This window comes from Pseudochaenichthys georgianus, chromosome 17 (assembly GCF_902827115.2).
Source record: "Pseudochaenichthys georgianus chromosome 17, fPseGeo1.2, whole genome shotgun sequence".
In the NCBI taxonomy this organism is placed as follows: domain Eukaryota; kingdom Metazoa; phylum Chordata; class Actinopteri; order Perciformes; family Channichthyidae; genus Pseudochaenichthys; species Pseudochaenichthys georgianus.
Window position 1 is genome coordinate 14,694,976 of NC_047519.1, and position 23,358 is coordinate 14,718,333.

The following is a 23,358-nucleotide window of genomic DNA, read 5'->3' on the forward strand; positions in this document are numbered from 1 at the left end:
CGTGGAAGTGAATGGACTATGTTGTGGGAATGACACCACTTTACCAGTGTTGCAAAATAATGGAAAAGGGTATGCTAACTCACAGCTAGTTAGCAGCTACAAGGATTCCAAGGAACAGGAGGGCTGTGTACCGGGTCATAAATCTACAAGTGGTGGTCCTCCCTGGAACTCTCTGGGTGCAAAGCCTAAGAGTAAATCATTTTCATGGGATTTGGGAGGAAGGATAACGGGCAGAGCCCAACACTCTGAAATATGTGATGCGACCGGCTGGCCTGCATTGTTATCACCCAAGAGGAGCGCCTCTTCAACCCCTAAACAGCAGTGGACAGCTGCTAAAGGGAGAATTACAAAAAATCCTCCTAAACCACCAAGTGTGCCAATCCAGAACAGATACGCTCCGCTGACCGAGAGCCGGAGATCTCTTTCTGATGACCTGGATAACCCGTCCTCTTCACACAGCAGGGTAAGGACCAATAGCTACTCCAAACGTAAAAGGCTAGAGGGAAAGCTAACGACTGGGCCTGAAACTCTGATTGTGGGTGACTCTGCTGTAAGAGATGTAAAAGGTCTGTGTAGTAAGAACAACACCAAAGTACTCTGTTTTCCTAAGGATACAGTCTCTGACTTGGCTGAGAAGATCCTGCATATTGGGGCTGAACATCCGACTGTGAAGAATGTGGTACTACATATTGGAACAAATGATGTTGTGAAACAACAGTCAGAAGTGCTGAAAAAAGACTTTAAATGTCTGTCGCAGAAATCGCGCAGAAAACCCTGAAGAAGTATCACTGCACCCGCCTGAGGAATGTTCTGATTATGGGAGACCTATGAAACACACGGAGGAGTCCCCACCGCCCGTCACCCCCCCCCCCTGTCAACGCCTTTGAGGATACTCCGTTCACCCTTTCGCCCTCGCCCACCCTCCTGGAGATCGTGGAACACAAGAAGGAGATACAGAGGGCTGGCACCGATTCCTTCCTGGATTTCAAAGACCAGACTAAGGCGATACGCAGGGCTGGCAGCATGTCCTTTACCCCCGCTCCTCAACGACGCCCACCAAAATCACCAAAGCAGAGACGCGCACCATCTCCCCCGGCTTCATCACCATGCCTACCACAATCATCCAAACCAAAACAATCTGCAAACTGATATCTGCTGGGTCCAGGCTCAAGGGCGTATGGCACTCTCAACTCTTTCCAGGACATGCCCGGGCCCTGCCTGCCAGTAGCTTTGCCGATATCTGTGTTGATAGGTAATAGATTAAGAGCGGTGAATGATCTTAGATACAGGAAGCACTCAAACGTTTGTGTGAGTTTATCTAATTTAGCAGTGATCCCATGTCAGCCACAGCTTGTTACAAAAAACATGACTGATAGTGTGTTTAACGAACTTAAACTAGCTTTATTAAATGTCAGGTCTTTGGCAGGAAAAACATTTTTAATCAATGATTTTATCACTGAGCACAATCTTGATTTTATGTTTTTAACAGAAACTTGGATTGAACAAAATAACAGTGCAGCTGTTCTTATCGAATCAACCCCTCCCAACTTTAGTTCTATGAGTCAGGAAAGAATGCATAAGAAAGGGGGTGGAGTTGCTATTCTGTTCAATGATTCCATTCAATGCAGGAAGACATCGTATGGAAACTTTGATTCTTTTGAATATGTGGCCCTTCAGCTGAAATGCTCCTCTCGAGCTCTGTTCCTAAATATCTATAGGCCACCCAAATACTGTGCAAGCTTTTTTGATGACCTTACTGAACTGCTGTCTATAGTGTGTATTGACTTTGACCGTCTAGTCATTGTTGGTGATTTTAACATCCATGTTGACAACCCCCAGGACAGAGGGGCTAAAGAACTGTTTTGTGTTCTTGATAGCTATGGACTGACTCAGCATGTGACGGAGCCCACGCACAATAAGGGGCACACTCTGGACTTAATTATCTCAAAGGGTCTGAATATCTCTAAGGTTGTGGTGACTGATGTTGCACTCTCTGACCATTCCTGTGTTTTCTTTGAGAGCTCTATTTCTGTTCACACAAGTGTTCAAAAAGAGGTAACCACAAAGCGATGTTTAACTGAAAATACTAGGGAAATGTTTACTCAGAATTTTTCTTCCACACTTGCCCCTGCTAACACCTCAGTAAATGAGCTAGTAGATCATTTTAATTCAAAAATTAAAAATGTTATAGATGCCATTGCTCCAACTAAGGTAAAGGAAGTGACTGGGAAGAAAATATCTCCATGGAGAAAGGCCATGACCGTTAAAACAGAAAAAAGAGAATGTCGAAAAGCTGAACGCAGGTGGCGAAAAACAAATCTCCAGGTTCACTTTGAAATTTATAAAGAGAGACTTGGCCTTTATAATTTGGAATTGAAAAACGCACGACAATCATTCTTCTCTGACATCATTACCAAAAACAAAAACAACGCACGTGCCTTGTTTGCTACCGTCGACAGACTAACTAACCCCCCAGTGTCAGTAGCCTCTGAATTTCTATCCACCAGGGCGTGCAATGATTTTGCCTCCTTTTTCACTGACAAAATTCAGAAAATCAGACAAGCAGTCAGTGCCTCTGCATCAGGAACAGCTAATGTGTTGTCTCTGTGTCCACTTAACATCAATTCAGACATCATGACACAATTCCATCAGATTAATGATAAAAACCTGGAGGACATTATACAACTTCTGAAATCCTCCTCCTGCTGCCTTGATATTATTCCAACAGGATTTTTCAAAGATGTTTTGCCTTGCATGGCCTCAGAACTACTTCATATAGTAAACAAATCTCTTCACTCAGGTATTTTTCCACAGGCCCTGAAAACTGCAGTCATTAAACCGCTCTTAAAAAAGAATAATCTAGATGCTTCAGTAATGAACAATTACAGGCCCATATCAAACCTGCCATTTCTAGGTAAGATCATTGAAAAAGTTGTTTTTCAACAGTTGAGTAATTTCTTGCATTTAAATGGTTGTTTCGATGTGTTCCAGTCAGGCTTTCGTCCAAACCACAGCACTGAGACTGCTCTTGTAAAGGTCTTTAACGACATCCACTTAAACACAGACAGTGGCAGAACTTCAGTGTTAGTATTATTAGATCTCAGTGCTGCGTTTGACACTGTTGACCACAGCATATTACTGGACCGACTGGAAAACTGGGTGGGACTTTCGGAAACAGTTCTAAATTGGTTTAAATCCTACTTAAAGGACAGAAACAACTTTGTTTTTATCAGTAAATACACATCTGAGTTGACAAATATGACATGTGGGGTTCCTCAAGGCTCCATCTTGGGGCCTCTTCTCTTTAACATCTACATGCTACCACTGGCTCAGATAATGAAGAACAACAAAATAAGTTACCATAGCTATGCAGATGACACACAAATTTACGTAACAATTTCACCAGGAGACTATGCTCCAATTCAAACACTGAGTAAGTGCATTGAACAAATCAATGACTGGATGTGTCAGAACTTTCTCCAATTAAACAAAGATAAAACTGAGGTAATGGTTTTTGGAGCCAAGGCAGAACGTTTAAAAGTTAGCGCTGAGCTTCAGTGTGCAATGTTCAAACCAACAGATAAAGCCAGAAATCTAGGTGTAGTCATGGACTCTGACCTGAGTTTCAACAGTCACATTAAAACAGTTACTAAATCAGCCTACTATCACCTAAAGAACATATCTAGGATTAAAAGACTAATGTCACAGCAGGATTTGGAAAAACTTGTCCATGCCTTTATCTTCAGTAGACTGGACTACTGTAATGGTGTCTTCACAGGTCTCACTAAAAAATCTATTAGGAAGCTGCAGCTGATTCAGAACGCCGCTGCTCGAGTCCTCACTAACACTAAGAAAGTGGATCACATCACTCCTGTTCTGAAGTCTTTACACTGGCTTCCTGTGTGTCAAAGAATAGATTTCAAAATACTGCTGCTGGTTTATAAAGCACTGAATGGTTTAGGCCCAAAATACATTACTGACCTCCTGCTAAACTATGAACCATCCAGATCTCTCAGGTCTTCAGGGACTGGTCAGCTTTCTGTCCCCAGAGTCAGAACTAAACATGGTAAAGCAGCGTTCAGTTATTATGCTCCAAATATCTGGAACAAACTCCCAGAAACCTGCAGGTCCGCTGCAACTCTGACTACTTTTAAATCCAGGCTGAAGACTTTTCTTTTTGTCGCTGCTTTTATTTGAACTATTCATATCTTAAACTGCACTGTAACTTTTATCCATGTACTTTTTCTTGTAATGTTTAATTGAACTATTTATATTTTAGACTGCACTGTAACTTTTATCCATGTATTTTTTTCTTAATGTTTATTTTAATACTTGCTCTTTTTGTTTTGTTTTGTGTAAAGCACTTTGAATTGCCTTGCGTTGAAAAGTGCTCTATAAATAAACTTGCCTTGCCTTGCCTTGCCTTCATGACGTAGCAGGAATTTGCTGGTTAAACTTTTTTTTTGTGCACCAGAAATTGCACCCTCTCTTGTACATGGAAAACAGACTACATTTAAGTCCTGAGCCAATGTGCGTCAGTGTGTGTAGCAAGCCTAGCATGTCAAGAGAGGGAAACTAGAAGGCATGAAAAACTGACTGAATAAAGTTTGCATTCCAGGTTTCTGTCAAAGTGACATCTTCAATCTCTTCCTCTGTTGGATTAGTAGCAGATCAGAGAGGAAGTACTGTACAAAATAAACACACCACATCCCTTCTGAATAAGAGTTAGCAAAAAGTAGTGAGAGTGCTGATTCTGGTAACTGAGAGACTTAATTCAGGACATTTGGGACATTAAATAATGTAAAGAGTTGGGGACAAACATGTATGTTAACCAGTCCCTTTCCAAAGCTGAAAGGAAGGTACTGTATGAGAGCATCTCGGGGGATTATGGTACATTTTCGTTTATGTTCTGCCTACTTCTTTCACCGGATGACCATAAAAGGCTTGGCAGCCAGAGCAAGGGATTTAAGGGACACACTCGACACCATTCACAGAGCAAATTTATTGCTTGGAATAATTGCTTGTTAATTCAGTGGTGTGAGGAGATTACTCGGAAATATTAATGCCCCATTTACACGGGAACGCAAACGAACCGAATTCGATATCAAAAAAGTCTTCCGTTCACACAGATACGGCTCAATAAACGTGTCCCTTCACACGAGACCGCTCGACCCGCTGGAGACGCTGTAGTACATATGCCGGGCCTGTAAGTGGTGCTGTACTTCCGCCACAAAATACAAAATGATCGTATAGGACGTAGACACGGAGCCGTTTGCCCCCCAGAGCGTTCCGTCCGCAGATCTATCCACCTTGGGACCCATTATCGTTTTAGGGTTCTGTTTCCGCGGTTCCGTTACGGCCTCGTGTGAACGAACGGGCTATACGAAAGAGAAAAGTAGCGGATACAACCCGTTTTGTTCCTGTGTAAACAGCACCTAAGGCTGGACCCAATCCAAAGTTCCCAGGCATCGAAATCAAATCATTTTTCAATTTGTCCCCTACTCCTTAAAAGAGGAGAGCTGATGTCATATAGAATATAATTCCTTTATTGTCATCACATCAGGTACAACGAAATTTAAAAAAGCAATCCTCGCAGTGCATTTCCACATAAAACGAAAAAAAAAAAATCTATATAAACATAAACACACATAAACATATGCTCACACATCCATACCAACATGCATACATGCCCGCACATAATTTAAATACAGTTTACAATATAAAAAAACACAGGGATGATATTTGGCATCTCTGATGTCGATCAGTTAATAAATTAATAAAACTATTAAAAAGTAGGGCAGTTGCAAATTGTTACTGTGTGTGTGCTAGTTCAGTGTTTGACGGTGTTAAGTTCTCGTATGGCTCTGGGGTAGAAACTTTTTATCAGTCGGTTTGTCCTTGATTGAATTGACCTGTAGCGTCTACTGGAGGGCAGAAGAGCAAACAGGAAGTGTCCAGGGTGTGAAGAGTCTGCAATTATTTTGCCTGCTCTGTTGAGGCAACGTTGGCTGAAGAGTTCCTCCAGAGAAGGCAGTGAGCAGCCGATCACACCATAGAATTGTGGTTAAATATTTATGCTACAGAAAGTGATAATAAGTCATAAAAGTATTCCTTACTATCTAATTGGCACTTACATGGTTAACATCTGAAACATCTGGACCCTGCTCATGGTCACATGACTTTGGGTGATATTGCCTTTGCGGAACTTAGTTTCTGTTTTACAGAAAGGAGATTCACTTGGAAAACCTTGAAGTGAAACATGCTGAAGCCCTTTCTACTCACCCTCAGCCTGTTACCATGGATCCCAGGTAATAACTGAGCTCATATGCTTGAAGAAAATTGCTTTTTTTTGCAGATTATGATGAAAAATAGTTCTTAGGATGTTATATATTCCATGGCTTCAACAGTGTGCTTCAGGCAAATGCACATAGGCAATATGCTGCAATGAGAACTATTGCTTCACTTCCCTTTACTATTTTATTACTTTTTTGTGTTAATCATTTGCTGAATACAAACTATAAAGGCTGGTAATGCTATTTTCCGTGGCAGCCAGAGAACGCTTTAGTGTTTTGTTTTTTAAATCTTCTAAGCTTCTGTTCTGCATGCCCCTTAGCAAAGAGTATGTTTGATGTTTATTTTGTCAAGGCTCCAAATGCCTGTTATATTCGTCCCCCGGCTCTCTATTATAGAGGGGATAATCTCATTTTAAAATATGGAAGAGGAAGTAGAAAAGTGTTTTGTTAGAATGGAAAACAAAACCATGAATGTGGTACAAGTATTGCTCAAGGCCACTTTTACCCGGCCGTTCCTCAAAACGATTAGAAACCTTTGAGACATGACTGACACTCCAAAATAGAGCTCCACATTAAATAATCTACACTTTCCATCAGTTTTCCTCTGCGGGACAACCACCGAAGAAGAGCTCTCAGTCATGGAGGGTGAAAGCCTCACCGTCCCGTGTCACTATGAGCCCCAGTATGCCAGCTATATAAAGTACTGGTGCCGGGGAAAGATGAGGGAGTTCTGCTCCAGCCTAGCTCGGACCGATGAGTCCCATTCTGTCAATCCGTCTGAGAAGAAAGTGAGACTCTTTGACGACCCGGTGCAGCAGGTGTTCACTGTTGCCATGAGCAACCTGAGGGAGGAGGACTCTGGGTGGTACATTTGTGGCGTGGAAATTGGTGGCCTGTGGAGCGCTGATGTTGTCACTTACAAAAACATCAAGGTCATTCATGGTGAGTAATGGATGGATTTTAAATGTGATCTATCCCCATTCAAAAATGATTTTCACATATGATAATAATGTGTACTTATCATGTGTTATATCTGAACATACAGTAGCACTGCATAATTATAGCTGTAAGCACCAATACATAATTGTAATGCTTTTTATAACAATATTAATACTTTTAATCACTGACACTGTTTTTCCTTGTTTTTGCAAGGATCATAATGTATTATAATTCCCTTATGATACATTCTTATCACTGTTTTAATGCATTATTATTCAAGAATTTCCTTACTTAAAGGTGGGGTACGTTTGAGAAACCGGCTCGAGATACACTTTTCGCTATATTCCATGGAATGCTCTTCACATCCCGATAGCAATGAATATCTTAAGTGCTTTGACAAAAATCCATAAAAAATGTCATCTGTGGAAGCCGTAGTACTGTAAAAAGCACGACCAATCATTTTAGCCGGCTCGGCTAAAATAACTGGATGGCCTACCTGCCTGTCAGCCTTCCATCTGTGCACAAACATGTGCATGTTCGTGTGTGTTGGAGGAGGCGCTTTGTAAGGAAGTGGCAAATTTGTTCCGGCTGTGTATTTTCAAATTCTAGCGCACTCAAGCTGGTTTCTCCAAAATTACCTACCCACCTTTAAGTACAAAGCATCAAATGACCATGTTGAGCAATTCATAACCACATATTAATCCATTATAACGCGAATGATAATGCAATAAAGCAATGTGAAATGTATGTTGGTAAATGTACAGTGCTGTAAACAGATTATAATGCATTATAAATAAATGTATAATACAAAGTATAGACATACAAAGTGTTACTGAAAACAAAATCATTTCAAATGCTTAGATTACATATATGAATACAAAGTATTTATATGAATATATATATATATATATATATATATATATAAGTTTGTATTATATGAAAGGTGGCCTATTATGCAAAATCCACTTTTAAGATTCTCTCTCTTTTTGTCCTGAACCATCTACATAAAAACCTGTCTGACAATGAGTTTATCAGATTTTGGCCACGGTGTGATTTCATACATTTTTTTTGGAGCATCCCTTAACAAAGTCGTAAATCAGTGTAGCGCCAGATGGGAATAGACAGCAGCCGGACCTGCGCATGCAAGTTTTCTCGTTAGGATAGTCGGATGTTTCTCTTTGCCCTCCAGAGGGTGAACAAATAAGTGTAAATGCCTTCTTTTCTGTGGGTAAACAAATTAATCAAGTCTAGGCACACACTATTAAGCCGTATTTTCCCCAACAGCAACCAGCAAAGGTAACACCTTATCACCTAAATCTCCTCCTAGAGCACCATTATGTTTTTTTAAATATCTCGCAGAGGGGCGTGGCCACCAGCAGCTCATTTGCATTTAAAGCTGCAGACACAGAATCAGCCCTTTTGAAACAGGGCTGAAACAGAGGGGTTTATGGGATGTTACAATGCATGATCTGTTTGGTATTTTGAGCCAGACACTTCAGAGAAATGTTTTTTATGTATCTGAGACCCATAATATATTGTTGAAAGATAGTTTAATAGGGTACCTTTAAGGCATGTCAATGGAACTTAATTATACCACTCAATGGAACTTAATTATACCTGTGTAAACAGGTGTACAATCACATTCATCCTTGAACATATAATAACAATCTAGACCAGGGGTTCCCAACCTTTTTTCCCAAGAGCCCCCCCAGTTGCGCCCCCCCCCCCCACACACACACACACACAAGGGGGGGGGGGGGGGGGGGCGCAACAGCGGTAATTAAAGTTTATGAGTCTCAAAAATGCTACAACTACTGTCACAAACTGGATGAATGTGAAGTATTTTGTTAAAGGAGGATGAAAGCGTAATTAAGGAGCACTATTGGAGTGACTTTGATGGTTATTGGACTCAGGATTAATTCATTTGGATTCCCGCTGTATGAAGAAATTAAAAAAAGCACTGAATGGTTTAGGCCCAAAATACATTACTGACCTCCTGCTAAATTATGAACCATCCAGATCTCTCAGGTCTTCAGGGACTGGTCAGCTTTCTGTCCCCAGAGTCAGAACTAAACATGGAGAAGCAGCGTTCAGTTATTATGCCCAAAATATCTGGAACAAACTCCCAGAAACCTGCAGGTCCGCTGCAACTCTGACTACTTTTAAATCCAGGCTGAAGACTTTTCTTTTTGTCGCTGCTTTTAATTGAACTATTCATATCTTAAACTGCACTGTAACTTTTATCCATGTATTTTTTCTTTTAATGTTTATTTTATTAGCTTTTCTTTTTTAATGCTTAATGTCTTTAATTTTTGTAAAGCACTTTGAATTGCCTTGTGTTGAAAAGTGCTATATAAATAAACTTGGCTTGCCTTGCCTTGCCTTGCCTTGCCTTGGCTTGCCTTGCCTTGCCTTGCCTTGCCTTGCCTTGCCTTGCCTTGCCTTGCCTTGCCTTGCCTTGCCTTGCCTTGCCTTGCCTTGCCTTGCCTTGCCTTGCCTTGCCTTGCTGCCTTGCCTTGCCTTGCCTTGCCTTGCCTTAAAGGGGCCCTATTGTGCTTTTTCTGGTTTCCCCTTTCCTGTAGTGTGTTATGTCAATGGTCTGCAAAGGCTAAAATCCCAAGGTTTCCTCCAGAGGGAGTTTCTGTCTCGCACACTCACCACCTGCCTGAGACGCCTCCATTGAGCTAATTTCTTTACTTCCGTTACATAGTGACATCACTGTAACACTCGCGCTTCTATTGGCTAGTGCTCCAACACTACATGAAAAGGCCGTGACATCTCTGAGCAGTTGACCAATCACAACAGAGCTGGCCAGCTAACCAATCAGAGCAGACTGGACTCTGGTTTTAGACAGAGGGTGAAAAGAGGTGCTGCAGCACAGGTAGTATGAGAAAAATAAAGACCTTTTTGAACATTAGAGACATGTCACAGTAGAGACACAAAATACAATTATGAAAGCTGAAAATGAGCATAATAGGGCCCCTTTAATATCTGTAAGTTGTGGGTCGGTTGCCAAGTCCCTTAAGACAATGATAATGATTTTTGTTTTAGACACGTTCATCAAGTTTATTCCTTTCCTGCAGGTATGACAGTGGAGAACAGCCGCCTGAGTGGGGAAGAAGGGAGTAGTGTCACAGTTGAATGCCAATACAGCGAGAGATACAGGTATTTTATTGCCACATACATCAATTTACAATTGTGTCAGCTGTATTTACCATCAGACCATGTAGAGTCCTCACTTTTAAGTCGACATTTTCTAGAGCATCAGCAAAGTTAGGAAAGATTGTTATTTGTTCAATATATTTTTATATACTTTTTATTATTGATATAGTTTGTCTATACATGTTAAAAACACAAACTCTTGTTTTACATATAGTTAAAAAAAGGGGTAAAGTGTGTATGTAAAGTTAGAATAATGCTGATTGAAATAGTAATGGCAGAAACACAGAGGGATATTATATATATAAATATATAAACACACATAAATACATACACACATACTCATATACATATTCACACCTAAAGATAAGTTCATACATGTGCATACATACAGTAGGTAAAATAATTAAAAACAACCAGTATACAGTAAAGAAAAGAAAAAACGGATTACTATTTTGGCCCTACTTCAATTTGTTCAATATCTGCCATTCTTGCTAAACTGTGATGGACACTCGCTGACTTCCCTGTGAATGTTTGCCCACAGAGAGAGTGAGAAGAAGTGGTGTCGGAGTGGAGACTGGAGCTCCTGTCTGTTGGCGGGATCTGAAGGGAGCAACGACTCTTCAGTGTACATCAAAGATGACAGATCTGGGTCTTTCACCATAACCTTTAAGAAGCTTCAGATGAGGGATACAGGCTGGTACTGGTGCTCTGCGGGACTTCAAAAGATGCCTGTGCATGTGCAGGTCAAACCACGACCCATGACTAGTAGGTTGACAAATACAAATGAATATATCAAGTTAAACTTTATATGAACACAGAATAGAATTTTAAATTCTTCTTCTCGCCTACAAAGCCCTTAATGGGCAGGCGCCATCTTACCTTAAAGAAGTCATTATACCCTACTGTCCTATTAGGACATTGCGTTCCAAGACTGCAGGGTTGTTGGTTGTTCCTAGAGTCTCTAAAAGTACAATGGGAGCCAGAGCCTTTTCTTATCAAGCTCCACATTTGTGTAATCAGCTTCCAGTTTGTGTTCGGGCGGCAGACACCCTATCCGTTTTTAAGAGTGCGCTTAAGACCTTCCTTTTTGATAAAGCTTATAGTTGATAAGAAAATCTAATGAGAGTGCATTGACGTAGACATGTTGTGCCTCTTCACCTATACATTTGAGTTCTTACTCTTTTCCCTTACTGATGGTATAGATGTAATTTGGTTGTGTGTGTAGACGGTGGAAGCAGGGAGAGGCATACACATGCCTTGATCCCTGCCGAGTCGACGCACAACTGTTGATTGGTGTCAGTGCCAAAAAGACTTTTTAGGACCAATGCGCTCATGGTATAGATGTGGCGCATACATCTTAGTTCCTACTCTTTTCCCTCAACCTATCCTAAGGGAGTGCATGTACGTACGTAGACACGTTGTGCCTCTCCACCTCTGTTCCTTACTTGTTACTTGCTACCTCTTCCCATCAACCTATCCTAAGGGAGTCCATGTACTTAGACACGTTAGTTTTGCTGCTATAGGCTTAGACTGTCGGGGGACACCTTACTTCTTCCTTCTCTCTGTCAGTACCTGTGTACTCTCATGTTCCGAATAACCCAGCTTCCCCCAAATTTATTTTTGGTGTCTATCTACGCCGGGATCCTGAGTCGTGGCTGATCCTGTTGCTGTGGTCCTGAGTCCTGGATCCTGAGTCCTGATCCTGAGTCGTGGCTGTGCCAGTTGCTGGTCCTGGATCCTGAGTCCTGGATTCTGAGTCCTGGATCCAGAGTCCTGGATCCTGAGTCCTGGATCCTGAGTCCTGCATCCTGAGTCCTGGACTTCGAGTCGTGGCTGAACCTGTCACTGTGGTCCTGCCTGACTCTCATCATACTACTTCTCTGATGGCTCCCACAGGATTGTTGACATCCTCGTGGATTCATCTTCTTATTACAGACACATGCATTTCCAAACATTTGATCTACCTATGTTTGTAAATGTATTATCTCTTCAATTTACACACGGCATCCATTGCACGTCTGTCTGTCCTGGGAGAGGGATCCCTCCTCTGTTGCTCTCCCTGAGGTTTCTCCCATGTTCCCTTTAAACTGTGGGTTTTCTCCGGAAGTTTTTCCTTGTACGATGTGAGGGTCTAAGGACAGAGGGTGTCGTATTGTCATACTGATATTCTGTACAAACTGTGAAGTCCACTGAGACAAATGTAACATTTTTAATATTGGGCTATATAAATAAACATTGATTGATTGATTGATGAAGGAATGTCTGTAATTCATTATACACTTCCAATGTATTATTATCTGCGTAAAGAACGGTGTAATTATGAGTACTTTATATCAATAATCATTAGATATTTTTTCAAAAGGACATTAAAGATCAAGTATCATAATGCTTTATAACTGCAGTTGATTCACTGACCCTTATAATGTGCCAGAATCATAGTGTATTCTTCTCTAATATTTGTAATACATTATAATCATTTTAATGATGACATGGATTGATTTAGTAAGTAGTAGTAGTTACTAAATCAACTTTTTGTTGTGTTGTTCTGGCGTAGATTACACTTTACTCATAACACATTATTTCAGGAATTATAATGCATTGCAAAAGAGATGTATGACAAAAATTGGAATTGTACACTATAATCCTTGGGAAAAAAGGCAGTGAGAAACCAGCATTAATGTATTCAGTATTAAGTGTCAAAATCTTGCAATCAATGGGAATCTGTTGGCGAGTCATTTTGAGAAACCAAAACAATGTGCTGAAAGACACTAAATGTATGAAGAGAACCCAAATAGTTGGTTAATAATTATCTGTGAGTGTTCCACTGTGAGAAACCACGTTCACATGTGTACTTGTACCTCATGTCAAATGTATAATACACTGTTTTGCCCATAAAGTTGGACACATTTAGTTTTCAGGCACATTCCTCTTTTTATTCCTATTTACACACACAATTTATGGGCCAGAGTGTATGTAACATTTAAGCTTTAATATGTCTAAAAACATCTCAACCTATAACATATATATATTGTTAGGTTGTGTACTAACAATATCCCCAATGTTTCCAATCGCTTTCAAACTTAGAGAAGTCTGTCATTTTATTCAAGGTTATGGTCCGTCTAATTTTCTCGCCTTTAATATCGACGTATCCCATTGTACATGGTAAGCGTTGTGGTTGTCTGCCAGAAGTGATCATACCTTTCTCTGTGGGTTACTCAGCTGCTAAGCCATGAACCCCACCAAGCCAACCTAAATCTGACAAGATCAGATTTCAGCCTGCGATTTCATTCGGGGAGACTTCTATTACATCTTGAGCCTAGTCTGTGGATATCACAGAAATCAGTGTACTGTGGCGAGTTGTTGTTTAGATCTGACTTGCCAATTGAAACACCAAATTGTTATAAAATAGTATTTAAACTAGGCATAATAGGTTTGAAAATAATCACAATAATGTAACTATGCTGCCTTTTTCCCCACGTCATATTGCGGCTGCTGATATAAAACGCAGCCTTGAGCAGCTTTGAAGATCAATATGTGTTTGTGACAGATTGCAGGGGCTCATGGGTATCCAGCTGCACAAGGTATCGATTATCACGAGTCACTTATCAAGAATATTGATCTTAAGAACTCTGTGGATGCTGCTACAAACACGCTTTTTCTTATGATAGTACATACTGTTTCAGCTGTACCATCTCTTTCTTTAGCAGCAGTGTCTGTGACATCCCAACCTCAGACTGTTGCAAATCCTCTTCCCCCCAAACCCATCACTAAGGAGTCATGGAGCGGTCACAAGTAAGAGTGAAGCACTACAGTCAATGAGAAATCTGTCATCATATTGGACCTCATGTTAATACATGTTGTATGTTGTAATTCAGGCCTGGGCTACTATCAAAGCTGCTCTGATAACTGTGTGTTTGTGTCTTAGTTTTAGTCACGTCTTGGGGTCCTTGCTGGTGTGTGGTTCTGTAATCCTTGTGGGTTTGGCCATAGTGGCGAGGAAGTGGTGGAAACGGCACAGTAAGGAAACTTCTTATTTCTTTGAACATTACATTTTAACAGTATCAAGCCACGTGGCTTAAATACCCTGAATATCCATTTCTAGAGGACCCTGTGCTGAGACAACTTAATGGGATGAACGCAAGGCGAAATGTAAGCCCCCGTTATAATATCTGTCACTATTTTATTGCACAAAATATAAGCACCATTATCAAGGATATGCTTTAGCGATTATTGTTTAATGTATCTTTCTGTCTCCCACAGGAGTACAGCGATGTGAGTTGTGACCTGCAGAATGCTACTGTCGTTTTCCTTAACAAGGATTCCCAGGACGTACATATGTGCTGAGCTTTGTCAGTGCAATGTTGTATTACTGCTCTTTGGGCTGAATGTATTTTCGTGCTACTTCACTGCACACAGCAGATACTTTACTTTGAATGTCTTCTAAACATGCCAGCACATTTAAAGGTGCTTATTAATATTTTTGGTCAGATGTACCACTAACAAACCTGGGGTCATGTTATATGTTTTATAGTATTTTTTTATGGAATGTGGGGAACTTTCGCAAACTGGTTGGTTACATTCTAAAGTTTAACACATTTCAGTTGATTAGGAAGTTTTTGTTATTATTTTCATAAATACAATTAAATCAATAAATACATATTTGATTGTTTATTTTTTTGGATTGCTCGAATGCATTATTTTACATATCATTTTCCTTTTTTTAAGTTTTGTGGAAAGACATAGAGACAGTGTTAAACCTGCAATAATTGATATTCGGACACACACGTTACTCTGAATTCATCTATAGATTTAAAGCTGCATATTTAAACATTTCAGGGGAAAATACTGACTTAACGTAAGTAACTATCTGGGGAAGTTGTGAGGTGATGTGTTTTTTTTGTTTTATCCTTTTCACCTGCAATGCCTTGGTAAATGCATGCAAATTAGCGCATTTTAATTAGGCCTAGTTAACGCAATTTGCATATCAATGTGGCGATTGTGATGACGTAATTAGATACACATTTTACTGTATTCATCTGTAGTGTCCCTTACACTAAGTACAGTAGCCTGTATGCCCATGATAAATTGCCTTAGCTAAACCTTGAGCTAATGTATCCAGTAGCTAGTAGCCTACCTTAGTTAGGCCTACTTGTTTTTGTCTTTTGGCCAATTAGCTGTAAACTCGAGGCACTGGCAGCTTATGCTGCAGCCACACGGAGACAAAACGGGTCGTATCCACTACAGTTCTCCATCTTATAGACAGTTCGGTCACACAAGGCCGACAGGGAAACGCAGATAACGATAATGGGTCCCAAGGTGGTATGGGATATGATAATTTCCTGATAACGATGACGCAATAGCCCCGCCTCTCCCCACCTCTGCTGCTCACTCCTGTAGCATGGTCAGTAGCTACTGTCAGTAGCTACAGCTACTGCTACTGACCATGCTACAGATGTTAGTGCCACATCTACAGCTCCTCTACCACAACCATCAGCAACAAGTGGACATGGAGAACTACATGAACTACATGTTGCTAAATCTACCTCGGAGAATAAACAGAAGGGCAACCAGGCAACCATGGCAACCGTGCTCGGGGGTCCTCTTCGCTGCTTTTGTTGTATTTTGTGGCGGAAGTACAGCGCCACTTACAGGCCCGGCATATGTACTACAGCGTCTCCAGCGGGTCGAGCGGTTTCGTGTGAAGCGACACGTTTATTAAGCCGTATCCGTATGAACGGAATACTTTTTGGATATCGAATTCGGTTAGTTTGTGTTTCGTTTGCGTTCCCGTGTAAATGGGGCCTGAGAGAATCAGGTGAGCTAGTCTAAGTTATCTCAGTGGGTCTGAAACGGTTTGGTCACGAATTATGTAAAAGATTATTTCCGAGGCACACCTTCATATGATCAATATAGTTATTAAAAAAATAAGACAATAAATGAAAAACAGTTATGAAATACTATTTGACAGTAAAACAAGAATACCGTTTAAAAGGGGAGTGATTTGTAAAATATCCATAAAGAAAAAGAAAATCTGTTTACTGTTGTGTTTCATATGGGTGTTGAGAGATGTATAGATCTCTTCATGTTGCTCTCAAAGTGCACCAGATTGATGCTTTTAACTTCAATATTAAAAAAAAAAAAAAAAATCTTCCCTGGGGAGCATGCTCCCGGACCCCCCTAGAGAATGTTAGGTCCACCCACTTTACCTCTGCTTACAACTATATGCGGCGAGCTGATTATCGAGCCTTCATTGTAACAGTCGCGGGTGTACTGTGTGCATGGGGAGTGTTGCAGTAGAAAGTTCCACTGTAGCCCGGTACCTTAATGGGAAACCCTACATGTTTGAGCACCCTCTATGAAACGTCAAGCTACCCCACAGCACCCCCAAAAGAAAATCTCTGGCGCCACCACTGTGGGCTAAGCCCCGAATGTTTCCAGGTCCAGGAAATGCCCCTGGTAGAGACTAGAGAGCATCGGAACTTCACAGTCTAATGTCCCGACCTGATCTTTTTATTTTGTATTCAATCAATATATTTTTATAGGGAAACTGTGCGCAAACAGCAGTAGATATATTCATTTAATTAAAAAAGAAAAAAGGGCACTTTCTCTGGAGGAAGAAAAAGAGCATGGGCTCAAGCCCACTTTGATGTCTATGTGTGCATGTGCCTGAGTTGGGCTATAGACAACTTAGGCCCATGTTAGTTTTATTATTAATCAAATCAGATTGACCAGAGTTTTCCACATAACTATGTATTGTATTTGAGTCAGGGCACAGTAAAAACAATATTCTTCAGGTCTAATGATGACACTGGTCATGCACACTAACTGCCCCTGGTTTTAAAACAAATTGAGTCCTGCTATGAATTGGTGTAAGTTCCAAACCGCTGTTTGTTGCACAGAAAACAGTCCAACATGGATGAATAATGTGCTGAAATGGTTCATCCTGTCCGCACAGAAACCACATGGGAATGACAGTAGATTTTCAGCAATTGTTGGTAACTTAGTAGAACTTGAAAGAAGCTTTTATATCTTTCATTGTACATAATTACATTAAATGATTATATTCTATTCTATTCTAGACTGCAGTGTTTACTTCATGAAAAGATATTGAAATGGCTAATTAACGGATTTCAATTCAGGCATTTATACCCGTTCCCTTTGACAGAAAACTTGTGTTAGCAAATTCAAACCAAAAGAAAATGTTTTGAAAGTTGCTTGTTATGAACTGAGCAAATGAATACAGAAACCATATGAAGTAGTTCACAAATTAACTCTGAAAGAGAACAGCCCTACATTTCATGCTTGAACTATTTGTTCTCATACTGAACCTCAAACGACGTGTTTGAATTCTAAATTGAACAATTTAATGAGACGACCAAAACTGCTGTGGAACACACCAGAGCTTGGAAGTCTTGGTAACAACTTTGTCTTGCCTTCATTTGACGAAAGGACCATTCTGTTTCTAGTGATAAAGCCAAATGAAATTATATTCAGGGTTCCTTTGTGTTGTCATGTTAGGATGTTTGAACCCATGTCCGACCTATTTCTTGCTTTTCAATACATTTAGTCATTTAGGTCAGAACTGTCGCAAGAAATGTAGAGATAACCAGCTTGTATTTGATGTTGGACATGGATCTACAGGAACGTAATAGTTTGAACTCTTTTCAAAGTCATGTGTACATTTATCAATAAGTACATTCCGCACAAACTTCCATTATATATTTCAGAGAGCAAAACACAATCTGCTGCATCATGTCAAAGTCATGCTATGTAAATAAGGGTTAGGGTAGTTTTCTTTCAGTTCATATGTATGTCATAACATTTAAGGCTTTAATTGCTATTTACATTGTGAACTAAACATGGTGCAGTTAGCTGCTTTCCCTCCTTAATGTAATACTTAATTTAATACTCACTTACTCATTTACCAAGGAGTTTGTCATAGTTTGAAGATTTGCAGTACTACATGTAGTACATAATAAGAACGTTAATACAAATTACATAAAAAGATACACTTCTTTAGGGAGTCTCCTTAAACAAAAAAACTGTCTGTGTTTGGTGCCCCATGATTTGGTTGTTGCTTTATGAATTACACAACACCTCTGTTTTATTCTATTATGTTCTATATTATTATTTTCTCCTCCATTTTATTGTGTTAATTTATTTTATTCTACTCTATTGTTCTAAATATTCTTATGTTCTGTTCAATTAGGTTCTAATCTATAATGTTCCATTATTTTATATGCCATTGTATTCTGTTATAGTATATGTGCTGTCCTTTTATTTTCCCTCTTTTGTGAAAAGAGAATATTCTCTATTAAATACTATTCAGCTCCGTTCTATTCCATTCAAACTGTTCTATTGTATCTTCTGTAGTTGAGTTTCACTGCTGTGATGTGACTGTGACTATGTTACAGTGACTCATTAATCTAAATGCGTTTCAAGTGGAATCAGTTCTGCCACTAGATGGAGGTCAACCCTGTATGAAATATGTTCCTCCTGTTATATTGCTGTGTGTGTGCGTGGTGTTTGTGTGTGTCCATGAAAAAAAGGTTCCTTTTTCTAAACCAAAGACCACAGACATTCTGTAAAACAAGTGATGAAAAGCCAGAGGCAATTTGTTGCCACCACAGTGCACCACAAAGAAAAATACAGGTTTGTAACATCTTGACATTCATGCATTTTCCATTCAATATGAAAAATTAAAATTCGTGCTCATACATTAGGAATTACATTTCTGTATACGTTACCTTGAGTCGTGCCATTTCTGTGCATCAACAATCAATACATTTGTTCAATCATTGTGCATGGCTGCAGCAGATAATGCATCAGTGGGAAACGCAGAGCGCCAGCAGCATAAGCGACTTTTCTACCCATTCTGACAAGCGGTATGAAGGCCAGGCATTTCACAAGCATGCCATGTCCTAATTAAATCCTGCGCTATTCTTGTTCATCCAGACCAAAGGGGACAGAAGGATTAATTAGGATAAAATTAGTTAATTCATATTCATTACTATAAGCTACCTGGAAGCTTGAGATGCTTTGAATAAAGGGCTGTTTTTGAGACAATGGTGGTTGTCCATACGCAAATGTAAAATTTCATTCACACACATTCATTATAAGCATGTTGTAAAGCATGATTTCATCATATTCTTATTACATATTGGTTCAGTTACTTGTTCAAAGGACCACCATAAGCTGCATGAGGAAAGAGGCAAAATCCCTCTAGTGTTTCTATTTTAATGGAAGATTAAAGAAAAATGAAATGAAATGGACCCTTTTAAAAAATGTGATCCATTGTGGCTTACCAGAGTGCCTCTTACCGGCTGAGCGAGCATGACACGTCTTGGAATGAAGTACGAAGGCTGGCCTCCTGCGTAGTACTAGACCTTGTATTACACCTACTGTATAGGTAATACTTCCTGCACCCCTGAACACCTATTATTTCATTTTCTCTTTCAACAGGGAAATAGTTGCCACATTATTAATTGAAAACAACAGCTTCTGAAATTAATGAATGAATTAGGTTAGATTAATATTTCCATAGATACATATTTGTTGTTGTTTCAGAGGCAAAGCTATGGGTTAAAGATGTTGCAGTTTAATGTGGGGTTTTGTAAGGAAGACAAATGTTTGTTTTTCCTTTTACTAAGCACACATTGCTGAAACAGTTTAGTCGTTTGGCTTGGCAAACCTAGAGAGATCAGAAATTAAGGAGGACCAATTGATCCCTGAAGAACACCATAATTTGGCTTGCACATGCTGACAGAATACCAATACAGAAGCAACTGCCCGCTCCCTAAGTCTGTGGCCCCAGCCACACAGTGACGAAACGGGTCGTATCCGCTACAGTTCTCTATCATATAGATGGTTCGACCACACGAGGTCGACCAGGAAACGTGGATAACGATAACGGCCCCTACACACGGCGGTGTGCGTTGATGCTTCAACGCTTCCGCCCATTCACTTTGAATGGGGTGACGTCACGCTTTGCCAAACTGCATTGTCGGAGCAAAACGTAGCGTTGCTCGCTTCAAAAGTAGAGCAATGTTCTACTTTTGAAGCTTCGACAGAAGCGTCAGCCAATCGAATCATATGCCAGTACAAGCTCTAGCCAATCAAACCACTGCTTGTGTGTCCGGGGCAGGAGATTCAGGTGATTGGTTGTTGGTCGATTATTCGGGAAGTCTTCTTCGCTGCTTTTGGTGTATTTTGTGGCGGAAGTACAGCGCCACTTACAAGCCCGGCATATGTACTACAGCGTCTCCAGTGGGTCGAGCGGTCTCGTGTGGAAGGACACGTTTCTGGTGCCTATTGCGTGTGGATGGAAGACTTTTTTGATATCGAATTCGGTTAGTTTTCGTTTCCGTGTGGCTCCAGCCTGTGTAATGACTGATAAACCATCAGAATAGAGCCGCTCAATGCCCGGAGCGTTCATGGCAAGCAAGTCAACGAGCCAATGATGTTTTTCTATTGTGTGACTCAGTCGGGAGAAGACGAGGCAACTTCTTGCAGGAAGGACCGATTTAGAAATCCTTCTATAATTCTAGAATAAGCAACATACTTGGTTGTTTATGACCCAATTTTGAACCGGCTACATGATTACATTTTAATCTGCATCATATCGCCTGAACCAAAATGAGTATTTCCAGTGAATGACACAGATAATCTCCTTTTGAGTACTACATATATGAGTTAATTACAGTCTGTGTTGTAGTCAGTGGTTGAATTGATAAGAAAAGATGAATTGGTCGTAAATGTTTCCAGACAAATTGGATTGGATTTAGTTGAAATCACATTCTGAGTAAAAAACAACTTCACAGTCTTGCATAAATGAAGTCCATTTGTCAAAGATCCAGGGAATTTTCGAAAATTATTCATTTTCATTTACAAAACAGATATCAATATGATAGTTTCAAATATTTGACAAGGTATTGCTGTTGTTAAAATGTCTTCAAAAATATTGACACAACACCTTATTAGGAAATATAGGCTTTAATACTGTCCAATCTTGACAATTTCTCATGCAGTATGGTCTAATGCTAAAACTGACAAGATGTCACAAAAGGGACAAACACAGCACTGTGTAGGCTACGGCGCTCCGTTGTGAATACAGGACAAATGTAGTTGCACAGCATGACTGTCTATTTGGCTATTTGTTAAAAACTGATTTTTCCAATTTGTACTTGCTAATTCTTGCATAGTCAATGTGCATAAGTCTGTTTACAGACCCGTGGAAGAAAAATGCTGCAATGATGTAACTAATGGAGACCCAAAAAAACGAAACTGTGTGAAAGTTCAACTCTGCACCTGATTCTGATTTAGTTCATTTGAGGAAACAACTTCATGGTGTGTTACAGTCCAGTTCTGACAGAGGAAGTTTTATAACCACACCAGCTTGTGCGACAAGATGCATTTCTTGATGTCTATTAATCTTGAAAGTTATCCAAGAGCATTTATTCTCTGTAAAGCAGCAAACAAATTACAAGGCCAGAAATTAAATTACTTCTATGTTTATTCATATCCATGAGACCACACTTATCTGGACAAAGCAAGATAAAGGTTAATGTCTTACATCACTTAGGCAATTTAACCACTGACTTATTGACAGAACAGTTGATCATAAATATTTTTCGAGGACACAAGACAGTGTTTTCCATCACCTTAACATTGTGTGTCAAAGACATCTGATTACTAACTAAGAGTCAAATGGTATAGCAAAGTATTCACCAAAATAAAAGGGATTGCATTACAGTGTGTTAAATTAATGCATTGTGTCAGTTTTTCTGACATTTAATTGAGGTGAAGCTGTATTTATTTAATGGTAGCTGCATATAAACGTTTTATTGAAACAGTCTAGGAACTTGCCAGAGAAAAAGAGATTGTGTTTTGACAATTTGCTGATGGGGCTAAGCCAGGGTTCAGCCTTTCAACAGTGGATTGAAGAGGATTGTGATTTTAAATGTCATTGCCAGGGCGAAGCAGCATTTCTGCAAAGGGGTTCCAAGTGGGTCAAGAAGCATTGTGTTCTCATCATCTGCAGAAATTGCATAGCAATAACAAAGGGCACTGAGCATAAGCAGAAAGCTATCTTGGATTTGACATCCACTATGTCTACTAACATCCTTAAGGTAATCAGAAATAGCTCCTGAAATGTCTGGGCCTATTTCTCATTTTATGCAGACAAAATGGAACACTTTTCAAATGAGCTGCCACCACTTGCAATGTACTCTGATGAACGGTACACAACATTCTCCGATATTCAGAGACAGAATAAAACCGCAATTCAGGGATTAACATATATTTGCTTGACTGAGTACTGTCCTTGAATAACATTACCCCATTATCTGTGAAATGTTTATTAAACTTTAAAACATTGCGAGATTACTGTAACTTCCTGTTGTGACTCGACAGATATGTTAGGTTTAGTTATGTTTTTATTTTGAAAGTAATCTTTCCTGTCATTTCAGATCCCACAGTTCCTGCCTTTTGGCGCGTTCACACTGCGGTACTTTTTCCACAAAGGTTCATGCGAACTTAGTTCATGCGAACTTAGTTCATGCGAACTTAGTTCATGCTCGCGTTCACACCAAAAAGAGCCGGTACTAAAAGTAGTTCATGCGAACCTTTTAATCCCCTCGAAAGTCCCTGCTAGAAAGCAGGGACTTTCGAGCGGCTCTTTTTGAGAAAAGAGCTATATTCCTGATTGGCTGGGCGAATTGCAAACCACGCCCCGTAAAACTCCCAAAAAGTTTTGTGAAGCCGCCATTTTATTATCCTCGGATTAGCATTAGCATTAGCCCAGCGCAGAAACGCAGAGAGACTAAATTATGGCAACACAAAATAAAACATGGGAGCGGTGGAGATTAGGAGGTGTCGGCGTTCTGGCGATTTACTCGGAAGGCTTCAGTAGAAGCTGCTGGGACTCCCAGCAGCTTCTACTGAAGCCAGTCCCCAACTCCGGGGA

The 23,358-nt window shown here is 40.1% G+C and overlaps 1 protein-coding gene across 2 annotated transcripts; it reads left to right on the forward strand.

The window, feature by feature from the left end:
- The first annotated feature begins 6,034 nt into the window (after nt 1-6,034).
- Nucleotides 6,035-15,063, forward strand: pigr (polymeric immunoglobulin receptor). Of its 2 annotated transcripts, none has more exons than XM_034104980.2 (8): nt 6,035-6,308; nt 6,891-7,235; nt 10,316-10,397; nt 10,936-11,159; nt 14,099-14,186; nt 14,320-14,411; nt 14,497-14,543; nt 14,655-15,063. In XM_034104980.2, exons 1-8 carry the CDS (start codon nt 6,260-6,262, stop codon nt 14,736-14,738), a joined length of 1,011 nt encoding a protein of 336 aa, XP_033960871.1. In that variant the 5' UTR covers nt 6,035-6,259; the 3' UTR covers nt 14,739-15,063. The 2 variants fall into 2 exon arrangements, with proteins under 2 accessions (XP_033960871.1, XP_033960872.1); XM_034104981.2 differs by having other exon boundaries at nt 6,037-6,308; nt 14,102-14,186.
- Nucleotides 15,064-23,358: the final 8,295 nt, after the last annotated feature.

Coding starts and splice junctions, on each gene's coding strand:
- pigr (XM_034104980.2), top strand. CDS start 6,260: ATGCTGAAGCCCTTTCTACTCACCCTCAGCCTGTTACCATGGATCCCA. Junction 10,398..10,935: donor CAATACAGCGAGAGATACAG/GTATTTTATTGC, acceptor GTTTGCCCACAG/AGAGAGTGAGAAGAAGTGGT. Junction 14,187..14,319: donor GAGTCATGGAGCGGTCACAA/GTAAGAGTGAAG, acceptor TTTGTGTCTTAG/TTTTAGTCACGTCTTGGGGT.